Raw genomic sequence first — 25734 nt, forward strand, 5'->3', positions numbered from 1 at the left:
TCCTGAGGAAAAAGAGGCAATTTTGTAAACATTTTAACAAGGCAAATCTTATATGGGGGTCCCTGGCACAAAATCATGTTCAGAAGTTCAGATGGACGGTCTGTGGACAAATACATGTTAATCTGGGGGGGTCCTTCCTTGCCATGAACATGTTTAAGAACCACTGGTTTGAACAACATTAGGAAGCAAGCCCAAATAAGCAACTACACTTTAGAAACAAGCCCCAAAAAACCGCAACTACCAATTTTTTCAAGCAACTTTAACAAAAAGAAAAATAAGCCCAAAGTCGCTTATAATAAGCGAACATGGCAACGCTGCTCTCATTGGCTACTGGTGCTTCATGTCATACGGATGTCATGCTGAAAGCGCCATCTTTGTAAGGGATATTTGTGGGGAAAAACCTCTGGTGGTGTGTAACCACCAGAGGTCGCACTTGGTCATAATAAACACAGTTTATGTCCTATTCTAATATAATGGCCCCACAGGAAACGTGATTTAGTCTTTTGACTAGGTGAGATGCCTTTTCTTTTCTTCTTAACTGAAATAATTCATTTTTGTATGTACATTTTAGTGGACCTGTTCCAGTTCATGTGCTCAACATCTCTAGCTCAATCAATGTATTTTAATTTTCCTCTGACACAGGTGAGTATATTAACATTAGGCTATTTTGTGGGTACAGTTTATGGTCTGATTTATGTCAACATGTGAAGTGACTGGTGTAATAGTAGTCTAGCCTACTGTATGTCCTTTTGGATTGGGTGTCTGCTATAAACTTGAACTGTAGTCAGATGATAAATTTACACTTCACGCAGGAAAGTGTGTAAAACACGACCCGATATAACTCCACACCCACACCCACACACACACACACACACACACACACACACACACACACACACACACACACACACACACACACACACACACAATATCGGGCCTTTGTGTAAATTAAGACCGCTTTGTGGCCCCTGATTTAGAAAGATCCTAGATCCGCCCCTGCCTAATGTTTCTCCAATTCCTGTATGTCCTACATAGGACGAATACAATAAAGCTCGCCCCAAAACTCCAGCGACCTCCGGCGACCTCGGAACGGTCGGACTCACGTATTTCTGGCCACTAAAGTCCACTCCCCCCAGTCAAATCCGGCGACCTCGGAATGGTTGGACCAGATATTTCTGGCTACAAGAACCAAACGTGGCCGAGTAGGTTCTGGTGGACTGAAGTACCTGATGGGTCCGACTCCAGCGGCGGCATTAAGCGCACTTCGCAATGTTCGGCACGCCGACTCGCTCGTCTGAGCTTGCTCGGCGGTGCCTCTCGTGGCCCAAGTTCACTTCAGACGGTGTGCCTCCATCGTTGTAACAGTGTTTTGCCTAACTAGCCTACTTCTTTAGTTAATATAAAGGGCTGTAGTCTGTTCTGCGCCAAGTGGGGCGAGTGGTCCCCCGCAGGAGGCGAGCGTTCTGCGCCAAGCGGGACGACTGGTCTGCCGTTGGGGGCGAGTGTGTTTTGGGTTGAGCGTTCCGGTTACCCATAGGACTACTGGCAATAAAGTGTTTGAGTTCCAAGTAAAAATAAATAAATACAGAATAAAGCCTGGTTTATACTTCACTGTTTTCTGCGTGCAACTCAGTCATACAATAAAGTATAAATCAACCATGTCAGCCAGTGTCTTTTGCTGATCAGGTGAAATTTTAACAGCAAAATCTCACTAAAGGTAGCCTAAATCAATTTCATACTTTGACTGAGTTCAGATTTAGCTCATATCCAAAATATCCACATTGAATGCTTGTACAAACAACAATGGCTTCATAGTTTCCAGGCCCAGAATTTACAGTGAATTAGAATAGTGGAATTAAAACTTTAGATATTTTTAATAAATGTGTCAACAGGCTAAGTAGAAAACATCACAGGATATTCAACACATTTATTTATACACTATTTATTGTAATATCGCCTGTATGCTCAAGCAGAGGGAACATCTTAATTACAAACACCTGAGTTTTACTTGTATCGTCTTTGTTGCTGTCATTAATGTACAGTAGGATATGGATCTTTATCTGAGGAGACTAAAGGGGCCAAGTCAGTAAATTATCATAAAAGCTTTCTCTGTTGTGGGGTTGCTTTCTAGTATAGCCTTGGTCTGTTATCTAGCGGTCACTCGATCTTGTAGGTTCACACTCTATAACATTCGAAGGATTAGACCCTTCCTCACCCAGGAGTCAGCCCAGCTCCTTATCCGGGCATCAGTCATATCAAAACTTGACTATTGTAACGCTCTCCTTACCGGCCTCCCGGCATGTGCACTTAAGCCTCTCCAAATGATCCAGAATGCAGCAGCACGCTTGGTCTTCAACCAGCCAACGTCACCCCCTTCTCCGCTCCCTCCATTGGCTCCCAGTTACTGCCCGCACAGAGTACAAAACACTGACATTGGCCTACAAAGCAACTAAAGGTATGGCACCCCTGTATCTTCAAAGCCTCCAACCCTCCTGACAGAAAGCTGACAGAACCTTCGCTAAAATATCCGGGACAACGCTCCACAAGTCCCAGACTCTTCTCCCTCCTGGCTCCCAAACTATGGAATGAACTCCCCATTGCAATTAGAACTGCAGCCTCACTCCCAATCTTCAGCCGTAATCTGAAGACTCACCTCTTCAGACTCCATCTCAGCCCGTAGCACTTGCCCTAGCCTTGACGACCTTGCAGGATTATGCAAAGGCTAAAATGTAACTTAGATACCATGTTATGTAGACAGATGCCAGGTCATTGTTGGCCTGGCATCCTATAGTGTGTATAGTTTCAATGTAGGCTGATGATAGGTTCTTGGTTTTCGTATATGTATTAGTTATTATTAGATTATTGGTTTACTATGTATTACTTTATTATTAAATTACTATTTTTATGCGTTTGATGTATTATGTGTATTATGATGTATTATGATATATTATCTTGAATCCTTGCTTACTGTAAATCGCTCTGGATTAAGAGCGTTTGCTAAATGCCTAAACTGTAAACTGTAAACTGTAAACTGTAGGTCTGTTCAGCTCCAATGTCACTGGCTATTATAAAGTGATCATCAAGACCTTCCATCATTGTGATGATGGTGCGATCTCAGTTGAAAAAGCCATCTCAAGGTCTCAGATCTTTCACAAACTGCCATAAGTGCTCAATAAATACTGCAGGAATGAGCACTCTGGAATGTCTTGGCTTGGGGAGCGTGGTGGCTCAGCCAGTGCACTGACCGTCATGCTCCTTGTGAGTCACAAGGACCCTTCAAATCCAACTCTTGTCATGTCTAAGGTGTCTCCCCTCTCCCCGCCCTAAGTTTCCTGTATCTCTATACTCTCCTATCAAAAAAGAATTAACGCATAACATGCCCCCCCACCTTTGATTATTGCTTTCATTTTACTTGCTTTGTGCTATATAAATACAGTTTATGATGCTGATGATGATGATGATGATGATAAATATTATGTTATACCAACATCAACTACTGTGAAGAAACGTGATGCTGTCAGAGTGTGGACAGTTGTGAACAGAGGCATTTTGACACGGCTAGATAAAACACTACCATTATGGGTAAAAATGATCTAAGAAGCCACCCACATCATCACACACGCACTTTGCCCGTGGGATTGTGCCGGTGGGATTCTGCTGCTCCAAACCACTGACCTCACAAATGAGCATGCTGCATCATTTTGAGAAATGGTGTTCCTATGGGCGGTACAGAGCAGAGTAGAGCACACATCAGAGTGCAGGATATATGAGCACAGCACAGCACAGGGAGGCAGGCACATCCTCCACTGGAGGGATCAAATCTGTACCATCTGACGCTCAAGGATTTATGGCTTTAGTCAAAATTGCTTTTCCCTCTGTGGAGATTAAGCACCGTGGGATGTTTTTCAGTCAGGCCATAGAATAGTCTACAGTGGGAGAGTTGCTTCTGCAGTTGCGGGCGCGCCCTCTCCCTTCTCATCGGCCCCTGGTGCTGAAGAGAATGTCTCAGGAACGCAGAGTGCTGTCGGTCCAAGTTGGCAGCAGATTTTGACTGATAGGAGAGGTCCGTCTTCTGGGGAATGTGCACCATGCAGTTGGATGCTGTTCTTATGCTGTTCTGCATCTGGTTTGTAGGGGCAGCCGGAAAATCCCCCCAAACACGCGGTCATAAACTGGAGACCTACAAACAAAGCAGGTAATCTCATATGATGTGGAATATTTAAAAAAATGAATAGCGTAATACAATTCTCCACGATCACATGATCATAATGGCACATATGACATTTTCCTAAATGACATGTTGGATACCGATTTGGATCTCAATTGCACAAGGTATTTCCCCAGAAGGATTGAATTGTGTCACTATTGCTGTTAGGAGGTTTACATGTTGTTTTCCAGTGTTTCGTGGGTCATCTACACCCCCCCTCTGATTCAGACAGCAGATTGGAAAGGAGAGAGGGAGACCTAAATCCCCACATCTATCTATGTGCTATTGGAAAATGCTGTGTTCTTGCCATGTTACTGGTCCAGTAGGAATGGATTTGTTATTTTTTATTTATTTTACGGTGGAGGAAGTGGTTAATGTTGTTTTGTGGTGGCTAGTTGCTAATTGCTTTCTTGTTTATGACCCTATGGGTCAAAATATGAGCTGGGCTCATGGGCTGAGCTAAATTAGATCAGTGGGTCATATGTTATATTTGATAAATTATTGATTCTGTTGATGTTTACATCAAAACTGATTAGGGTAGACGGTAGAGGGTGATGCAGGTTTTTCTTCATGGAGTAAAGTTTTGTAATGAATGAATATGCAGCCTGAAAATTGGCTGCATGTTAAATAGCAACTTATTGGTCTCCTGAACTTTCATTACACTGTCAATTATATGCCCTAATGAATCAGTTGATTTTCAAACAAATAAGAGTTACATTGCATCAGAAAGTTCCCTATAGGAGATTGTATTTTTGCTATAGGATATGTGCGCCAGTTGCAGTTTATGGGGTCTTAAACATATCTGCAGAAATGTTGTCACATACAGTAAGTCCATGATAACCTACATAGAGTACACTCCTTTTCTATGATGTCCCTTTCACATCCCTGTTGGATAAAAATGCTGTAATGTTAATATCAATCTAAACATAGAATCCCACTATATCCTACTGTGTGAAGAAGTCACACCCTTGATGAAGGTGATAAATTGGATTTGGATTTTCTTCTTCTCCCATGCAAGCAAAGTAGGCTAGGGCGCTGTATGCCTTTAGCATCACTATCAGCTTTGAGTGATTTGTGCCCACTTAATGTATTCCACAAACCCTTTCATATCATAATCCCCCTGCCATTTCTCTTTTAGACACAGTATCATTCTCATAACAGCAGCTACAGCACCAGCTATTTATAGATCAGAGGAAAGAAACGACCAGAAATCTATTCGCAATTAAGATTCTCATCTCTTTCGATGAAATCAACAGAATGTATCCCCACTGCTTACCACGGACTACACCAACTGTCAGAATGTGTAACGGCTGCAAAGAGACATAAAAAAGACCCACCTGAATACTGACAGACATCTGTGTTAACAGGGATAGTGTATTATTACAACAAGGTACAGTTAAATTGGAGTCACTTAAAGTGATAATCTCAGACAGGTGATGATTAAGATTACCATTAAGTACATATAAGTGGAGTAAGACTGAAACTATCTGTGAAAAATATGGGAACAACCGATCATTTGTGTCAAACTTCACTGCTCATTGTTAAACAATAACCATGGGTGTAGTGCAGTGCATTTTGACTTGTTTCTAGCACTTGCTATCAAATCTGCACAAACTGAAGCCATTCAACATCAGCCTAATATCTGTGTAGAGACACAACAATCATTCTGAGAATGCAAAGCTGAAGTTTACTTAAGCTACATTTATTTTTCTCCAAATCAAATGCTTCCATATATATTCATATAAGGACCATATCCTTTTCTCTGTGTGTCCCATTTCCCTAGCCCTCTGCTTGGGCCGTGAAATTGCAATCCTCTTGTAAAGAAAATCCAGTGGATGTGTTGTGGAAATTTACATCATATTACAGACACTAATTCAATTCTTCTTCTGGGCAAAAAGCATACTATGAAGGCAAATAGGGAGAAGAGTCTTTGTAAGGAAAGCAGACATGAAGAGAGTCCAAGAAGGTTAATGCTTTATTTGTGTTTATGTTCTTTTTTTGCATCAGATTGATACATCATCAACAAGAATCTTAAGGAAACCCCTAGTGTTCAGGCTTTACTTTTATTCACGAGCCGTGGATTTGTCTATCTAAAGCCTAACAATGAAAAACACATTTTGCTTTGTATTTGCAAAGCGAATCACAATAATGCAGCTGGAGGCATTAATGTCTCTGTGGTTGGCTGCTGCGACAAACCATTAACTTTGAAAGAGTCCCTGCAATGCTCTAGTCACCTCACCATACAAAGCTGCAGCATTGTAGTAGAGGAGAGACAGGTCAGAGGGACCAATGAATGAACAGACAGACAGGCAGTTTGTTGTGTGGCGTAGGCAAAGAGTGAGGGGATTGGGGCATTTCTGCCAAGAGGATTAGGAACCAGCTGCTGGATGAGCAGAGAGCAGTAGCAGTCATTGCCCATCTAAACACAGCAGCCAGCATCTAACAAACTCCAATTGTCTGTCACTCCGTCTGTTTTTTTCTTTGTGTCCAATCCCTGTTAGTTTGTCTCACCTATTTCTCCCTCTCTCTCTGTCTCTCATGTCTTTCTGATCTGTCCTTCATGCACAATTCTGGTGGCTGCCACAAGGCTGTGTGGCCTTGTCTGTCACAACACACTCTACTACGCCATTAATCCGTTTTAGTGTTTTTGGACACTTGAAAAATCTATCTGTTGTGACCTGGATAATATTCTCTAAAAGGCTAGTATACAGATATAGCCCTCGGGAACACTGACATGAGAGTAGGGCTGGCTTTCCTCAAAATAAGATGTGTTTTGGAAAATGCTCTTATAGACCGGTGGGATTTCTGAAATATGTGATTGTTAGAGGCATTTGGGGGTAAAAGTCGGGAACCAGGCCATTTTACATAATTCAAGGGTGCTGAATCAGAAAAACATGGTTCCCAAGCAAAATTCTTAGTGCTTAACCTCCTAATTTGCATATCAAAATGGCTGCCGATTTTGAAGTATTTCTTAAACAACTCTATAACAAAGCAAGCAAATCTGACAAATAAAGTGTATATATTTATGTTCTGAGGGTCATACAATGTGTGGAAGATATTTGTAATGTAATAAATGTAAATAAATATGCAAATTAGAGGCCACCATTACATAAAATGATGTACCGTAGTACTCAAACGGTGCAAAAGGTGCATCCCCCTTATTTTGTTCCTAATTATCTGTATTTTTGCCATCCTTAGGACATCTAAAATACATACTTTTTCCCCATGCTAAATGTTTAGTTTTTGACCTTCTAATCTGCATATTTGAATGGCTGCCAAATTGGCAAATTCGCACCTTTATCTTCAATAACTCTGTGGCCAGGCAAGCAAAATTGACAAATGAAGTGTCTATATACATTTTCTACAATGTGAGTAAAGAATTTGTAAGTAATATAATATGATAATATAATATAATATAATAATCAGCCTACTCCGAAATATGCAAAATAGCGGCCCCCATAACAGATAACGGTTTAGTACTCTATAAAGATACTGTATTGGCCATTGTTGAACGAAAGTCTAGACACTAGACCACATTCATACAAGGAGGTTGATCATCACTCCGTTACTGACATGCACACATGGCTGTGCATCGTAACCCAGATTTCCGGCATTTGCAACGACGTGTTGTGCATTGCTTATGGCATGCACATGAAATCATTTCTATAGGCTATACTAGCATGGAACAGGTTGGACTAGGCTAGAGTAGGTTGTACTAGACTCTAATACTCTCTATTAGGCTTTACTAGTCCCTTGTCAGCCCTGTAGATACTCAGACCATAGGGACTAACCACTGTGTACACAGGCCATAGCTTGTGTGTGCACGAGCAATAGTTTTGCATGAACCTTTGTAGACCATAGTACAGATCTGCCTTGTACAGCCTAATATAGCCTAGTACAGCCTAGCAAAGCCTACTAGAGATTAAAAAATCACACCCTGTGTGAAGGTAGCGGCGCCTTTGATACATTTTGTCATTGATATGTGTTTATAATGTGTTTATAGCCATGTGTCGCGTGAAGCTTGACACTTTGTTGACGCACCTGACCAATCAGAACGTTGACGCACACGGACAAAGTCAGGTATAGAGCGGCTAGAGCCGCTAAAAAGCCTATTAGAGACCAGTAGAGTCTAGTACTGTACAGCCTAGTACATCCAAGACTAGTCCAGCCTTTTGGGAGAACAGACTAGGGGAGGGTGGTATAGGCTATACTAGCATGGAACAGGCCGGACTAGGCTAGACTAGGTTGTAATAGGCTGTACTAGACTCTAATAGGCTCTATTAGGCTGTACTAGGCTCTTGTCCGCCCTGTAGATCCTCAACCCATAGGGACTAACCACTGTGTACACGGGCAATAGCTTGTGTGTGCACAAGAAATAGTTTTGCATGAACATATGTAGGCCAAAGTAAAGTACTGCCTTCTATAGCCTAATAGAGCCCAGTAAAGCCTAGCAACGGCTGCTAGAGCTGAAAGCAGACCATTAGAGCCCAGCAGAGACTAGTACAGTAAAACCTAGTACACCCAGGTCTAGCCTAGTCCAGCCTGGTGGGAGAACATAATAGGGGAGGGGGTACCAGGCTATGCTAGGACTGATAAGGCTGGACTAGGATAGATGAGGCTGTACTAGGCTGTACTAGACTCTAATAGGCTATATTAGGCTGTACTATGCTCTTGTCAGCCCTGTAGATCCTCAACCCATAGGGACTAACCACTGTGTACACGGGCAATAGCTTGTGTGTGCACGAGCAATAGTTTTGCATGAACCTTTGTAGACCATAGTACAGATCTGCCTTGCACAGCCTAATAGAGCCTAGTACAGCCTAGCACAGCCTACTAGAGCTTAAAACAGCCTATTATAGACCAGTAGAGTCTAGTATAGTACAACCTACAGTAGTACACACAGTAGTCCAGCCTTTTGGGAGAACAGAATAGGGGAGGGGGTACAAGGCTATGCTAGGACTGATAAGGCTGGACTAGGATAGATTAGGATGTACTAGACTATACTAGGCTCTATTAGGCTGTGCTAGGCTCTTGTCAGCCCTGTAGATACTCAGACCATTGGGACTAACCACTGTGAACACGGGCAATAGCTTGTGTGTGCACGATCAATAGTTTTGCATGAACCTTTGTAGACCATAGTACAGATCTGCCTTGTACAGCCTAATATAGCATTGTACAGACCAGCACAGCCTACTGGAATTTAAAACAGTCTATTAGAGACCAGTAGAGACTACAACATCAAAGCCTAGTACACCCAGGTCTAGCCTAGTCCAGCCTTTTGATGGAACAGACTAGGGGACGGCGATATAGGCTATACTAGCATGGAACAGACTGGACTAGTTAAGACTAGGTTGTACTAGGCTCTATTAGGTTGAACTAGGCTGTGCTAGTCCCTTGTCAGCCCTGTAGATACTCAGACCATTGGGATTAACCACTGTGTACACGGGCAATAGTTTGTGTGTGCACCACCAATAGTTTTGCATGAACATGTGTAGGCCAAAGTAAAGTACTGCCTTCTATAGCCTAATAAAGCCAAGTACAGCCTAGCAAAGCCTGCTAGAGCTGAAAACAGACTACTAGAGCCCAGCAGAGTCTAGTACAGTAAAGCCTAGTACACCCAGGTCTAGCCTAGTCCTAGGACTAGGCAGTAATAGGCTGGACTAGGCTGTACTAGGCAGGGCCCATCGGGGGTGGGGGGGGGACACAAGCCTGTATGGCAATCAACTGAAAAGTTAGGCTACATAGCTTAAACTTTCAGCCTTTCCCTGTTGGCCGTCTAAGCGCATCTAGGAAGTTTCATAGGTTTTCGATGCTGGGAATTGGAGTTATGGCTGTTTAAAGCCCAGCCAATAGGAACACAGAGGGGCGGGGCTTAATACATTTCAGCTAGTCCCTGTTGGCCGTCTAAGTGTACCTATAGCCATCCCCATCCCACTCTATATAGTTGTGTTGAAAGTAGTTTGTGTTCAGTTATCAGTACCAGTTCTGTGGCTCTAACTCATTCTGGGGGTGAGTTATACATGGGGGCAATTTATTTTTTGGTCATCAGGGGCCAAATGTACCAGGATTTTTCCATGATCTAAATATGTATTTTAGATGTCTTAAGGATGGTAAAAATACAGATAAGTAGAAATAAAATAAAATAAGGGGGATGCGGATGAATCACTTTAAGTATGAAACCGTTTTCTGTAATAGTGGCCTCTAATTTGCATATTTATTTACATTATTTACATTTATTTACATATATTACATTATAAATACCTTCCACACATTGTCTGACCCTCAGAATATAAATATATACACTTTATTTGTCAGATTTGATTGCTTTGTTAGAGTTATTTAAGAAATACTTCAAAATCGGCAGCCATTTTGATATGCAAATTAGGAGGTTAAGCACTAAGAATTTTGCTTGGGAACCGTGTTTTTCTGATTCAGCACCCTTGAATTATGTAAAATGGCCTTGTTCCCAACTTTTACCCCCAAATGCCTCTAACCTCCTTATAGAAGGCCTTTTTTCTGAAATCCCTCCTGTCTATTACAGTATGCCCTTTATGTGATTTATGGATAAAATGTCCATGATGCAACTGGATGATCCTTAGGAAGTGACTGCTCTAAAAAAAATCCAAAACAAGACAGGGTCTAAAAACATTGTGGCTGTAGTCTCGTGTAGCCAGACGATCTGACTACTGATACATCTGGTGACATCTAAATTCAACGATTCAAGTATCGTTGACTGCATTATTATAAAATGAAAGTTAAATACTTCAAAACATATGATGTGGAGGTACTGCCTTGGCCTACTGGCAGTGTAAAGAAATGTGGTGCTGATTGGTACAGTGGTTTGTGAGACTTGACTAGGACAGACAGAAAAAAAAACCCCAGACAGACAGACAGTTCTCGCCTTTTTTAGAGCCACAGCGTAGCCTGGGGTGTCCGGGGCGCAGGGGGTAGACCGGGGTTCAATTCCTCCTCAGTGCCCCCAGCTTTGCCAGCCGCTTCAGCGAACACAATTGGCCGTGTTCGTGGGTGGGAACACGGTCAGGTGAAAAGAAGCAGCTGGTGACTCCATGTGTATCGGAGAAGATGCGGTTGTCTACGGCAGTGGTTTTCAAACGTTTTATGCCTAAGGCACGCCAAAGGGCAAGTCAAAATCTCAAGACACACCTGTATTCATCTATTCACCTGTGCAAAAAAGCCTCTACAGCACGTTGACATAACTCTTATCCCTCTGTAAACGTTTAGTTTTAATTATTAATACTAAAGTTGAACCACTTAAGCCCTATTTCATACTTTCCACAACTTTATAAAATAGCGAAGATAGGAATCCAAAAGCTCACAGCACATCATGATGACATCCCCAAAATAGGGACACAAAATGGTTTAAATATATTTTCTTAGGACATACAATTTGCCTCTGTACAAATGAGCGCAAAGTACTGATATAGTGAATCTAAATAATAATGTGTTGTCACAAAATCTAAAGGCACATCCGGCCTCGCCACCTGACCATCAGTAGGTGTTGGCAGTGACAGGGACTGGGGGAATTGGCATATGACTAAAATGGGGACATTTGCTATTTTTTTAAGATAAAATAAAATAGCCCAATCAGAAATAAAACAGGAAAATGTGCATTTTCGAGTATTTACTCTCAATTATTTAAAGTTGTTTTTTTATAATACAGACAATTTTAATTAGCAGGTCAAGAAGAGAGACCTCGAGAATGGAGGGTGGAGGAGGCCAAAAGTCTGGAAGGTTAGGTTTGTTTAGAAAAAAGAAAATAATAATGAATTAATAAAACGAATACACAGTTCCGACGTATAAGTGCTGACTCAGTTCAATAACAGTTCTCCTTTCTCTTTCAACAGCCCCATTTTTAAACGAAGCCCAGACATGACAAAATCTCCAATGACGAATTCTGAGCAGCTTCTAAGAATAGACGACCATGATTTTACCATGAGACCAGCATTTGGAGGTCAGTAAACCACTAACTTCTCACACGTTTTATCAATGTATAACTTTATTTTTATATGAATAAACATAACGATTCTGGCAATTCATTATTGATTCACTCTGTTGAATTCTACTGTTTATTTTGGTTTACTTAACCTGGAGAGAGTTTTGAATGTAGTTTACAAACATATAGTTAATAAAAACCTCTTTTCATCATAGAAACATAGATAGGTCTTCTTGATCAGTCTTCAAGACCAGCCGGACATGATTTATCTATAGTGGTATAAGCATAATTCCTTTTAACAGGTCGTTCATGAAAGTCCTTGCGGTCTTGTTTCCAATGAGAACCTGTGAGCAATTAGGGGTTAAGAGTCTTGCTCAGGGACAAATTTCATTTCATCGACACATATGCTGGGATGGCCTGGAATCAAACCTGGGGCAACCAGGGCCTCTAGCTCCCTAGGCGGGCTCACTAACCACTCAGCTATGACCGCCCCTGGTCACTGGTTCAGTGCAAATGGTCTTATGAGATGAGATTGGACAACTTAGTGACGCCATTCTTGCAAGCTGTGATGTGTTTGCCACACTAGAAGGCAGTGGTGTAAAGTAACTAAGTACATGTACTCAAGTACTGTACTTAAGCACAATTTTGAGGTATTTTTACTTTCTTCAGTATTTACAATTTCCAATACTTTTACTTCTACCCCACTACATCTCAGAGGAAAATATTGTACTTCTACTGCATTACAATTATATGACAACTTTAGTTACTAGTTACTTTGTAGATTTGAATTATTATCACAAAACACACTAATCACTTCAGCCGTATATATTTTCAGATCTACAAGCTTGTTGCGATGCTTGTAGATCGGCTATATTCAAAAGATTCTTTATACATTTTGAACTTGTGAAATGGGACATTCCACACAGTATTTTTACTTTTGGTTCTTTAAGTATATTGTGATGCCAATGCTTTTGTACTTCTACTCAAGTAAATTTAGCTTACCAGACTTTCACTTGTAAGAGTGTTTCTACATTGAAAAAATGTGAGTACTTTTCCCACCACTGCTAGAAGGCAGAGCTAGAGTCTATAAACAGAGTGGATACAGCGTTTCTACAGTACTCCAGTGTTTCCAGTGGTGGAAAAAGTACTCAAATGTTTTACTTAAGTAAAAGTACCAATGCTCTATTACAAGTAAAAGTCCGGAATTAAAAATGTACTTGAGTAAAAGTACCAAAGTGTTGGCACAACAGCTCACAACCCGGCTATTTTCAATTAGCCTATGTATAGCCCATCAGGCCAAACGACTCCTCCAGCATACCCAAACTTCACGCATGCCTAGCTGACATCAAACTCTGGATGCGTGACAATTTCCTACAGCTGAATGACTCTAAATCCGACCGAGCAAAGAGCCCTGCTGGGTCTAAACCTGGACTCTTTAGCTCCAAACCTGAAGCCCTCCGTAAGGACCCCTTGATCCGTCAGGATCAAGGGGTCACCCTTGATCCTGACCTCAATTTTGAAGGCCATGTAAAAAAGGTCATTCAGATATCCTTCTACCATCTCAGAAACATTGTGAAAATCAAGCCCTTCCTATCCACCCCCGTTTTAACTAAAGTAATTCATGCATTCATCTATTCACGCCTTGACTACTGTAACTCCCTATATTCCTGTCTTTCTAACAAATCAATTCAACGGTTACAACTGGTCCAGAACGCTGCCGCCCGGGTCCTGACCGGCACTAGAAAGTACGATCATATTTCACCAATTCTAGCATCCCTACACTGGCTCCCAACCACTTTCAGAATTGATTTTAAAATTGTATTAATTACCTTCACCTTAGAGATCAGGCTTGCAGAGTCTGTGCCCCGGTTCAAAGCTCTCCTGAAAACCCACTTATATAGAGTCGCTTTTATTACCTAAAGACTTTTACCCACTGTGTCCAACTGTATTGCTGCATAATTTCTTTTTTCTGTTTTTGCTTTTAAATGTTTTCATATTTTTCTTCTCTCCTACTGTATGATGTATTTTATATATGTGAAGCACTTTGTAACTTTGTTTCGAAAGGTGCTATATAAATAAAGCTTTATTATTATTATTATTATTATCATTAATATAAAATAGGGCTAAAGTGGTTAATGTATGTTTTATAATATTACAATTTATATCTGATAAGTAACTAGTAACTAGTTTTCAAATAATTGTAGTGGAGTAAAAGTACAATATTTGCCTCTGAGATGTAGTGGAGTAGAAGTAAAACTATTGGAAATTGGAAATACTCAAGTAAAGTACAAATACCTCAAAATTGTACTTAAGTACAGTACTTAACAACACATTGACTGCCAGAATTATTTCAGATTTTTTGCAGTCTTCTGCCAGAGATTTTCATTGGAAAAAAAAAAGTACTCAGGAGCCGAGATACAAAATTTTAAAGTTTTAAGTTAACAAGGAAGTGGATGAGAGTAAAGATCTTCGAAAATTCATATCTCCTTGGTCTTTGGGTAAAATAAAAATAAAAATAATAATAAAAAAAAAAAGAAAATTGAAAAATATTTTTTTTGCTAAAATCGAGTTATCTCGATCTTGGCAGGCAAGTGATGAAACGGTAATATCGAGTTAACTCGATCTAGGCAGTCAATGTTAAGAAAATGTACTTAGTTACTTTCCACCACTGAGTGTTTCCAGTACAGGGATTTGATGGTGGCTGTTTAGATTCTAGGATTATGGCTCTTGATGAATCAAAACAAAAAACTCAAGCATTTTTTACTATAGAAGATGACCGTATTGGGATATGATCTCACTTGTCATCTATTATCTGTCTATATCTTTATTTGCATTTTGAATTAAATATAATCAAGGACTATTGTGCATGCAAGCTAAATGAAAACTAGGTAAATCTGCAATTAGGACAGTCACAATCTGAGCAAACCTAACCTGATGCTACACCATTGGCAATTTGAATCTGACGGATATAAAAAAAAAGGAGAGCTGTGTGTCATCCGCCGCGTCATCAACTTTGATCCATTGTGACCTAATTGTATTTCTGTACAACTGCAGGATAATGCAGCGCAGAAAAGGCTGAAATAGGTCAGGAGTAGAATCCCAGCTAGCCAGCCAGCAAAAACAGTGCTAAATTTGTGCAACGCACTGTTCTTTTGGACACACAATACAGTCTCCAAAAACTGTATAATACTGTAGCCTGTCACTGCATTGAATCATCCGTTCTTACTTTTACCACAATCGGTGTTATGAGGGGCAGACATTCAGCTAATGTTTATGCAAAGAAATTATATTTCTGCATATTTTACATAATTATATTAAGATGTATACGCTTTAATTTGACTCTATTCAATTTCAGGGCCTCCGATTCCTGTTGGGGTAGATGTTCAGGTTGAAAGTCTTGATACCATCTCTGAGGTGGATATGGTAAGTGTTTTTATTACACAGTAGTTATATTTTACTGTACCAGTGTGGTACCAGACTGGATATCTTTCAAACAATTACTTATTTATGCTCCATCGTACAAGGTTTCGCACACCAAAAATAACAGATCTACAAGCTTGTGAGTTTGTAGATCAGCAATTTTCGTACACCGTACAACAAAGTATAAATTGGGCTTTATACCTCTGATCTTCATCAACGTCTTTGTCCTGCTTTTGTTTCCTGTGTAGGACTTCACTATGACACTTTATCTGCGTCACTACTGGAAGGACGAGCGCCTGGCGTTCCCCAGCACCAACAACCAGAGCATGACCTTCGACAGCAGGCTAGCTAAGAAAATCTGGGTTCCTGATATGTTCTTTGTTCACTCCAAGAGGTCCTTTATCCATGACACCACCACAGACAACGTCATGCTGAGGGTGTACCCTGACGGCAACGTGCTCTACAGCCTCAGGTAGAAGATCAACCTTCTTTATCATGCTTCACAGTCAGACAAGCAGCAGTGATATATGCTCCTCTTTGTAGCGGAAACAACCGTGTCATCGTGTTCCTTTTCTTTAAATAGCACTGAAACAAATGATTTTTTAGATGAAGCCATTTTACTCTGTTGTGGTAATTTTTAGAATATACATTTTGCAAGATAATATAGAGAAGGCATTTCACATATATGCTGATTGAGGTGTGAGTACAGTAAAACCCAGTGTTCATTTAACTCTGAGAGCGTACAAGAGCGTACAAATGTACTTGGTTACTAATACTACTACTAATAATAATAATCATAATAACTTTAATTATACAGCACCTTTCTAAACAGAATTCACAAAGTGCTGCACAGAAAAATTACACATTAAAAGCAAAAAGCGAGGAAAACAAATCACAATTGAAAAGGATGCAAATATAACATTAACAACTTAGAAATCTAACGGCTAAAAGCGGATACAGAAATTCAACATGAAAAGAGGGGGATTAGGCTGTATATAGGAATATGGATAAATTAACACAGATGATTTTACTATGTACTTATACATTCTGCTTCTATAAGGTTGACATGACAAAGCAACATCTACTGTCACAACAGGCGAAAGGTCAGCCAACACAAGTAGAATTTATATTTTGTCCAATAAGAATTCTGTGACATCAGTTTGAAGCCAATGACTGTGCCAGATAGACATGGTATGTGTATGTAGAGAATGTCTAAGCTTTGGCACATCACTGTTTGCCCTAGGAGGGACTGACTCAAAATCAAAACAAAAACAAAGCTCCATTTGTTTATTATACTACCATTCACTTTATTTCTATTCTATTCAGCCTCATGAAGTAATCCAATTAAAGATTTTGGAATTAATTTACCCTCAGTCCCTCACTAGTCCTTTTCATGGACAATACATCACACAATAAGATTGTAATTGATCAAATACTACAGTATATTGTCTTTATGTCTAACCATTATTCTGGTACTGTATGTATGCAATGTAGATTATTTATATAGATGTATGCTGACAGATGCTAGGTTTGATGTCTACCTGCTATCCTACTGTAGTAGGCTCACCTCTACATTTCATGCGTCTTACTCCGTCCGATCTTGCACTTTGTAAGTCACTCTGGATAAAAGCATTGTCAATTATAAATTGTATTTTTTGTCCCTATAGGGTCACTGTCACTGCCATGTGCAACATGGACCTTAGCCGCTTCCCCCTCGACACACAGACCTGCTCACTGGAGATAGAGAGCTGTGAGTCTAATTGATCAATGTATTTATAAGTCATTTTCAACAACTACCAAACACTTTTGTTTGTCAGAGATAAATCTGTTCTGATAAAAAAAACGCAATCTAAAATATCCAGGTTGCGTGAGCCACATGACAACAGTCTAATGCAGTGGTGTTCAACCAGTGGTCTGGGGACCACCAGTGGCTCTTGGGGGGGTACCAGGGGGTCCCCACAGAAATTAGTTAACATATCGTCACAATCATTTTAACCACTTAGCTTTGGCTATTCAAAAATAGCAGATATACAAGCTTGTAGATCTGCTATTTTTGAAAAATCTTGAAAATGTGTGCATATCCTTGAATATATATAGCGAAAAAAAATTAACTAAAATTTGCTTCTGGGGGTCCCTGGCACAAAACATTTTCAGATGGGGGTCCGTGGCCAAATGTATATCAATTTAGGGGTCTTCGGCATGAAAAAGGTTGAAAACCACTGGTCTAATGACTAAATATGACTAAATATAAAAAATTACTAAGTAGTTACGTCAGTTGTACTAACTAGTGTATTTGTGTGTTTTCCCTCCAGATGCGTACACTGACGATGACCTAATGCTCTACTGGAAGAAGGGCAATGAGTCTTTGAACACAGATGAAAGGATATCTCTATCCCAGTTCCTCATCCAGAAGTTCCACACCACCACAAAGCTTGCATTTTACAGCAGCACAGGTATTTTGCAACACAGGCAATTCCTCAATGCAAATGAATGGGTGTAATCATTTAACCATTTTAATTAAACTCTGTCAGAGCATCTAATTCACGTTCAAATGATCTAGGGGTGCAACAGTAAATCCAACTAATTGATTTAATCAATTATTAACAAAAAGTAATAGATTTGAATAAAATAATGGATTTTGGGGGATATTTTTTAAATTTCTTTTAAAGTGTTCAAAAATACCCAAAATACGTTCAAATAGCAGATCTACAAGCTCACAACACTTCACAGCATGCAAAATGCTTTTTTGTGCAACACTGTTGTACAATTAAGTATAAAATAGAGCGTAAGTGGTGAATCAGCCATTATATTTGACTAATCCAAAAAGTAGATAGAAGATAGAATAATCGCTACGAAAATAATCAATAGTTGCAGCCCTAAAGTTATGTTCCAAATATGGGAATGTGTGCAGTCTAAAACAACAGTGAAGTCACAACCATGATAGCTCGCTTACTGTATGTAGCTTGAGGAACCGAAAAGAACGAGAGAACAGGGCGCCACTTCTCTGTTGAACTCAATGGACGCGGTTCTTTTCTGTTGACCTATTACTTTGAATTGTGTCCACGTGCACTATACAGTAGGTTCTAGGCTTTCCCAACCCAGATCCCCAAACATGAATTCGGTAAACAAAAAAAGGAAAAAAATCATATTTCTTTTCCTTTGTTTTTAGTGTAGAAACAGGAACTCGGTTTGGCTACTCCCCTTTCTTAGTCCACTTCCTCCCGGGTGCTTCTGTGTTTAATCCTACTAACAACAACACTACATGTTTAGGGCAGTGCTGCTGACAGAATCTGTCTTGAGAGATTAGATGTCCCTGTCCCCAAACATGTGGGATGGTATCGCTGAATATAGATTATTGGAAAAAACACAATCAAGCTAAGAAAGAATGTAATTGTATAACACTTGAATAAGATATTTTTGCACTCTACCAATAAAATAAATACACTGTACTGTAAGATGCCCAGACATACATTTTTCATGTTCTTTTTTATTACCAGATTTTCTCTCATATTACTGGGCAGCTAACATGCATAAAATAGTGCTGAACCTCGGATACAGATATTAACTGGATTCCGCTAGAAGCTAACTCTTGCCACCCTCATACATAAAATCTCTGGTGTGTAGCACATCCATTTAAACCTAGACAGCACTGCTCCAGTTTGGCTGGACTTCTCTGTTTGGCTAGTTTGGCTAGACTTCTCTGCCACTATACCTATCTGTAAATCAATTCTTTCAACCAGCCAAGATGGAGTCAATATTTGCTGAACAGCACAGACAAGGCCTATCCTGTCTGGGTCACCAGACACCAGTCACTGCCTGGTTACTAGCTTTGAACAATTACATTCCACATTCAACCTTCAGCACTGGGAACTTTGCTAAATCCAACACCTTGCAGTTACTGATTCAAAAGGTCGTATTTCTTCCATGTTATCTTTTATCAGCAGTGACTGACTCCCCCTGCTCTTCATAAGATCAAGACGGGTTGGGAGACTGAAGTGCTGATTTTAGTTGAGCATAATTATACTGTGAAACCTTACCTGCTTTAAAAGAAGCTTAAGGACATGAGTGTTAAACCTACCCCGGTTAAACGCTTGTATGGTGTGAGCAGTCCGGGCAATCCTAGAGAACATACCGTACATAGTAGATATAGAATTACAGCATGGTTCAGAAACCTGCAATGCACCAATGCAACTGAAAAGCAGGCTTACCAGCATAGACAAAACAGCTACATATATGAAGGTAATATAGGGAAGAAGATTATGAGCACATACATAGCATGTAGCAGGCAGTCATGAAACAAGCAACAAAAATCATTACAGACACTCAACATTTCCTCTTCACTGAATATGAACCTATGCCCTCAGGAAGAAGACTCTGTGTGCCAAATTAAACCGCTTTAAGCTATCATTTGTTCCAGCCTCTATTAAGCTGCTGAACTAATTCTAAATCTTAGAGCAATAGAGCAATGTGCAATAAATAAGCACTTAGCACTTTTGCACTTTAATTTCTTACAGCTGGCTGAACCGTTTATTGATTATAGTTGATTTTAGTTCAGCATTTAATACTGTGAAACCTTAACTGCTTTTAGAGAAGCTTAAGGAGATGAGTGTTAACACTACTCAGATTAGATGGTTTTATTCTTTTTTAACTAATAGGACACAAAAAGTGAAGGTCAACGCGAAGCTGTCAGAGATCAAATACAGCCATACAGGGGAGCCACAAGGCATAATTATAATTTATAATCATATTATAAGATTTGCTCATAGTTTTGAGCCTTTTCCACAAAGATGCATGGACCCTTCTGTGTACCATGGTGACACAAAACACAGGAAATTGTTTTTGATTCAAGGCAAGTGACTGACCATGAGACAGTGGCCATCAAAAACCAGACAATCATTCAGGTGTCCTTGTATAAATACTTTGGTGTCCCCATAGACAACCTTCTTCGCTGGAAAACACACATTAATACTCTGTATAATAGATTGCCACAGAGACCTTCCTTCTCATCGATGATCTCATAGATCATGTTGATGTTCTACCGGGCAATCATAGAGAATATAGATACAGAATTACAGAATGGTTTGGAAACCTAAAGCAATTGAAAAGCAGGCTTACAACCCTGCACAAAACAGCTAAGGTAAAAGGGAAGAAGACTATGAGCCCATACAGAGCATGTATGAGCAGGCAGTCATGAAACAAGAAACAAAAATAACATCAACATCCCCTCTGAATACAAACACACATCTGCCCTCAGAAAGACTCCATGTGCCAAAATGCAAATCAAACTGCTTGAAGCTATCATTGTTCCAGACTCTATTAAAGGGGTATTTCACTTTAAAACACTTCTGGGGTCATGTTAACGTCTACTCTGGCTTTTATGCACACCCCAGATAGTTTTTAGATTAGTTATAATAGTTAGTTAATAGTTGCTAGATTAGATATTTAGATATTTGACATTCACCATTATATTTGATATTCACCAGAACCAGACAATGGATATAGGATGGGTGTGTGTTAGATAAAAGAATATCAAATATCTAAATATTGAATCAAGCAACTTAAAAACTGTCTGGGGTGCACACAAAAGCCAGAGTAGACGTTAAAATGAACTACTTAAAGGTAGGGTAAGTGATTTTCTTTGGTTAAAATAAGTGTTAAATAGCTCTATATTCTGATAGTACTCATTGCTATAGAGTGTTTGTTCAGTAAAAGGAGTCTCCTTGTCTCTCCAGCTCTTTATAAAACAGAAAATGCATTTTCGTTTCAGTTTCAGTTTCATTTCCAATTTTATCCAATCAGGATAGAGAACTCAATCAGGATATAGATTAATTAAGTGAAATTGGAAGTGATGACACTAAGAAATGAGCAGGCAAAATTGGAACTGGAACACTATAAAAATGAATGTTAAAATGGGTACTTTCTCCTGATTGGCTGAGATTTTGACACCTACCAGAAAATGTATTTTCTGTTTATCAAAGAGCTGGAGAGACGGGGAGACTCCTGTTGCTGAACAAACACTCTATAGCAATGATTACTATCAGAATATAGTATTTTACCCTTTTAACAAAATACTTTTTGTTTTAACCCAAAAATATCACTTACCCTACCTTTAAGCTGCAGAACTCTAAAGCTAAATCTTAGTGCATAGAGCAATGGGCAAGAAGCACTTAGCACTTTAATTCTTACAGTTTCTTTTTTTAAGCCATCATGTTGTAAATGTTAAATGTATATTCAAATGTCTCTTTTATGTTTTGTGATGTTTTTCATGTGAAGCAATGGACTGCAGCAAACACATTTCCCTTCTGAGACAATAAAGTTTACCCATACTCCTTAACTGGGTATCGCTTTTTCCGATGGTGGGACGATGCATTAAATGCGATAAACTCATCCTCCTCTTGTGGAAGGCTTAGCCTCATTGAAGTCAAACTATTTCATAGCATCCATTTCAGTAAAGCTAGATTATCGAAGATTTATACAAACCTCTCTGATATCTGTGACAGATGCTTTCAGGCATCAGCAGATTTGACTGGAATTTATGGCGTGGCTCTATAAAAGGCTAGCCGTCTGTAAGAGGGTCTGTCTGTGAGTGTATCTTTTTGTGTGTCTGTTTGTCTGGAGTTAATCTCGCCAAACCACTAGGCCAATCAGCGCCACATTTCTTCAATTGTTTTGGCTTTTCTTTTCACATAGATTTTTGAAATATTAAAATTGATAATGGAAGTTAGTGGGGTCAGTTCAAGCTGACACCTTGGCAAAATTTGGAGATGACTGACATAATCAACATTATGTCATTGATATGGCAGAAATAAATGCTAAAAGCTGAGCTGCCTTTTATTGTTATTACGGCGTGGGATATTTGAGGCAAGGATTTACAAGTGGCCAAATCTGCAAGCTTGGGCCCGTTTGGATTTTCCATCCATCTTTTAGATCAGTGGTTCCCAAACAGTGGGTCGGGACCCATTTGTGGGTCGCGGCGGGTCCATTTTTATGGGTTGCGAGTAAATATCCCCTTTATGTTTTTCATTTCCTACATTTTGTTTTAAATTATACAAAAATAAATCTGACATTTTGGCCGTACGATGAACTATAAATAAAAGTATATATAATTGATTAGTAGTCTACATCTAGTGTTCTGTGCATACTAATTTGTGGTTTCCTCTCTCTCTAGGCTGGTACAATCGACTGTACATCCATTTCACCCTGCGACGACACATCTTCTTCTTCCTGCTACAGACGTACTTCCCTGCCACACTGATGGTCATGTTATCATGGGTCTCCTTCTGGATCGATCGCAGGGCTGTCCCTGCCAGGGTCCCGTTAGGTAAGCCAGTGGTGGCCTGGACCACTGGTATAGCGGTCCAGGCACCTAGGCTCCAAAGTAGCCTGACAGAGTGTCGCGGGTTCGAGTACCAATCCCGACGGCCTTTGCTGCATGTCACTCCCCATCTCTCTCCCCATTTCCTGTCAGACTACTATCCTATCAATAAAGGCATGAAAGCCAAAAAAACATCTGTAGATAAGCCAGTGGTTCTCAACCTAGTGTGCCGTGAGGATATTGCAAGTGGGCCCCAAATAATTGGCAAAACACTAAAGATATGAATGATAATATAACAGTAATATTTTAAAAGGTATGTGAAAGTCGTATTTTTTCTTAGTCTGCAGCTGTATTTTTCCTAGTGCTGATAAGGTAAGTGACCAATCGGCACATGCTTATCACTATCCTTTTAACGCTACCTCTCCCAGGGCGAATAAAGGCTGGATATGTGTTGTATCAGACAGCAGTACAACTAAGCTATTACTCTGTTATTATCCTTTATTGTCCTGTTCAGGTATCACTACAGTGCTGACCATGTCCACCATCATCACTGGCGTCAATGCCTCCATGCCTCGTGTGTCCTACATCAAAGCGGTGGACATCTACCTCTGGGTCAGTTTTGTCTTTGTCTTCCTGTCGGTGATCGAGTACGCAGCAGTCAACTACCTCTCCACTGTACAGGAGAGGAAAGAGAGGAAACTAAGGGAGAGAGTAAGTACCATTTAATGTCCCCTATGACTGTTCATAAAGCTGCAGCAGATAGATCCACTACTAGAGCAGTTTCCCAAACAATGGGATCGATTTTTATGGGTAGTGAGTAAATAATCCTGCTATTTTTTTTTTGTTTCAGTACAATTATTATACGCATTTCAAAACATTAAAAAAAGAAATCAAAATGAAAGAAATTCCATAAAATGAAAGAAGTAGTGAAAATAGCAGATCTGCAAGCTCACAACACATCGCATCGTGAGGAAGATCGGCTATTTTCATTCGCTTGGGTCCCAAGGAGACATCACATTTCTTGGTTCTCGAGCTAAAAGGTTGCACTAGAGAAGCTTCCAGTAGCAAATGTAAAGTTACATTTTGTTAAAAAAATCTTTTGCTCAGACAGCTTATTCTGTGAAAAGGAGCAAACAGCAAAGTCCTGGAATTTGCTAATTGATCACTTGAAATTTGCTGCAGAATTCTCCAATTTTAAGAGACTTACCAAACCCTGATTAATTCAGCAACAAACCTGTACTTGTGTTTTAAGCCCTCTGAATAGTAGGGAGACAGGAAACTAAATATAAATATAGTTTTCTTTCATATGCGCTTGGAATATGGAGTTATTTTAGGATTAAATATTGTGCAATACATTGCTGTCAAACCTGTTTCATGTTTTCTTCCTCTGCCAAATGTTTGTGGAATATGGAACCAAATTGCCCAAATTCCCTTAAGCTGGATTTATATTTATTTGTGTGCCGGTGTCGCGCACCGAAAACAGTGCTGCTGCGAAGTGTTGTGAGCTTTTTCGGTGTGCAATATGATGCTCAACCAAGTATAAGATGCGCACCCAAGTATAAATTAGGCTTTAGGACCATTCCCCAGTGCAAATGTTTCATAACATGCCAAATGTATTTAAACACACAAAGTGTACTATCCAACAAATGAACACATTCTTATTTCATTTTATGAAATAGGAATTCATACATTTTTGGAGTCCTTTTTAATTCCTGACTGTCCGTTTTTGTACCTGCCTTCTCTAACAGCTGCCGTGTACATGTGGCATCGGCAACCCTGACGAGATGATGATGGATCCCCGAATCACAGGATATGGCGCCATGGACATCAACAACACAGGGAATTATGGGATGCCAGAGAACGGTGGCCGCCAGGAGAGAATGTTGGCCCAGGTGGCATTGAATGACCCCCAGATCGCCCAGATCGCCTGTCAAGTCAAGCCATCCAGGGGCTATGTGAACATTTGGATAGATACCCATGCTATAGACAAGTACTCACGATGGATGTTTCCAAGTGCATATGTACTTTTTAATATAATCTACTGGTCCATCTATTCGTAACCCTGGGTCCAGGAGAATGTCTAGAGGAGTCTTGTCTGTTTCAGACACTGCAATGCACAGTGGAACTCCAGCGACTATGTGGAAGGCAACAGAGATGACATTGCATACTCACAATGTTTTTCTGAGAGGCAACGGAAACAAAGAGACTGCTCATGAGACATAAAGGGACAATTGCCTTGTTGACCCAGCCACTTAAAACCGATCACTAAACATGATCTTCAATAATGTGTTCAAGAAACATTTGACACATTAGTTTCGTCGACGTCATTGGCTTTGGCACTCCGTCAAACCATTCAATTTGTGGTTGTAAATATTTTGGAAATGGAAATACAGGTGGACATCGTTGCCTGGGATTGTCCTAAAGGCTATATCACAGACATGGACATATAATTCTGTACATGCTACATTGTCCATCAGGTCTACGTGCAGTGATTCTCAAAACAAACAGCAGAGAGCATTATGCCCAACAGTGTACAACGACACTTAACTTTTGTTTTTAAATGCTGCCTGTGCACGTTACCTTTTACTGGCGATGTGGATCTCATACATTGAGATCCGAACAGAAATCTCAAAACCTGATGGTCAGGTAATACTCAACCTCAACAGTACTGTATCATTCAGTAGGTGTTATCAATTTCGAGTGATCTTTGTATCAATGCAATTATTTTGCCGTCAGGCCACTGTACCACTTTAGTGTGAAATGACAAATGAAGTTTTAATTAGTACACAGGAATATACCATTATTCACTTATACATAGATTTTTTTTTTTTATAAAAC

The 25734-nt window shown here is 39.9% G+C and overlaps 1 protein-coding gene across 1 annotated transcript; it reads left to right on the plus strand.

The window, feature by feature from the left end:
* Positions 1-4079: 4079 nt before the first annotated feature.
* Positions 4080-24956, plus strand: LOC311036351 (gamma-aminobutyric acid receptor subunit rho-1; the record flags this gene model as incomplete). The annotated part of the gene is made up of 10 exons (XM_084044993.1): positions 4080-4195; positions 11906-11959; positions 12073-12179; positions 15517-15584; positions 15830-16053; positions 17249-17331; positions 17894-18034; positions 22750-22902; positions 23411-23607; positions 24645-24956. 10 exons carry the CDS (start codon positions 4080-4082, stop codon positions 24954-24956), a joined length of 1455 nt encoding a protein of 484 aa, XP_083901119.1.
* Between the last annotated feature and the right edge of the window lie 778 nt (positions 24957-25734).

Source organism: Gymnoscopelus microlampas (genome assembly GCF_963454915.1).
Source record: "Gymnoscopelus microlampas genome assembly, chromosome: 20".
NCBI classification, from domain to species: Eukaryota; Metazoa; Chordata; class Actinopteri; order Myctophiformes; family Myctophidae; genus Gymnoscopelus; species Gymnoscopelus microlampas.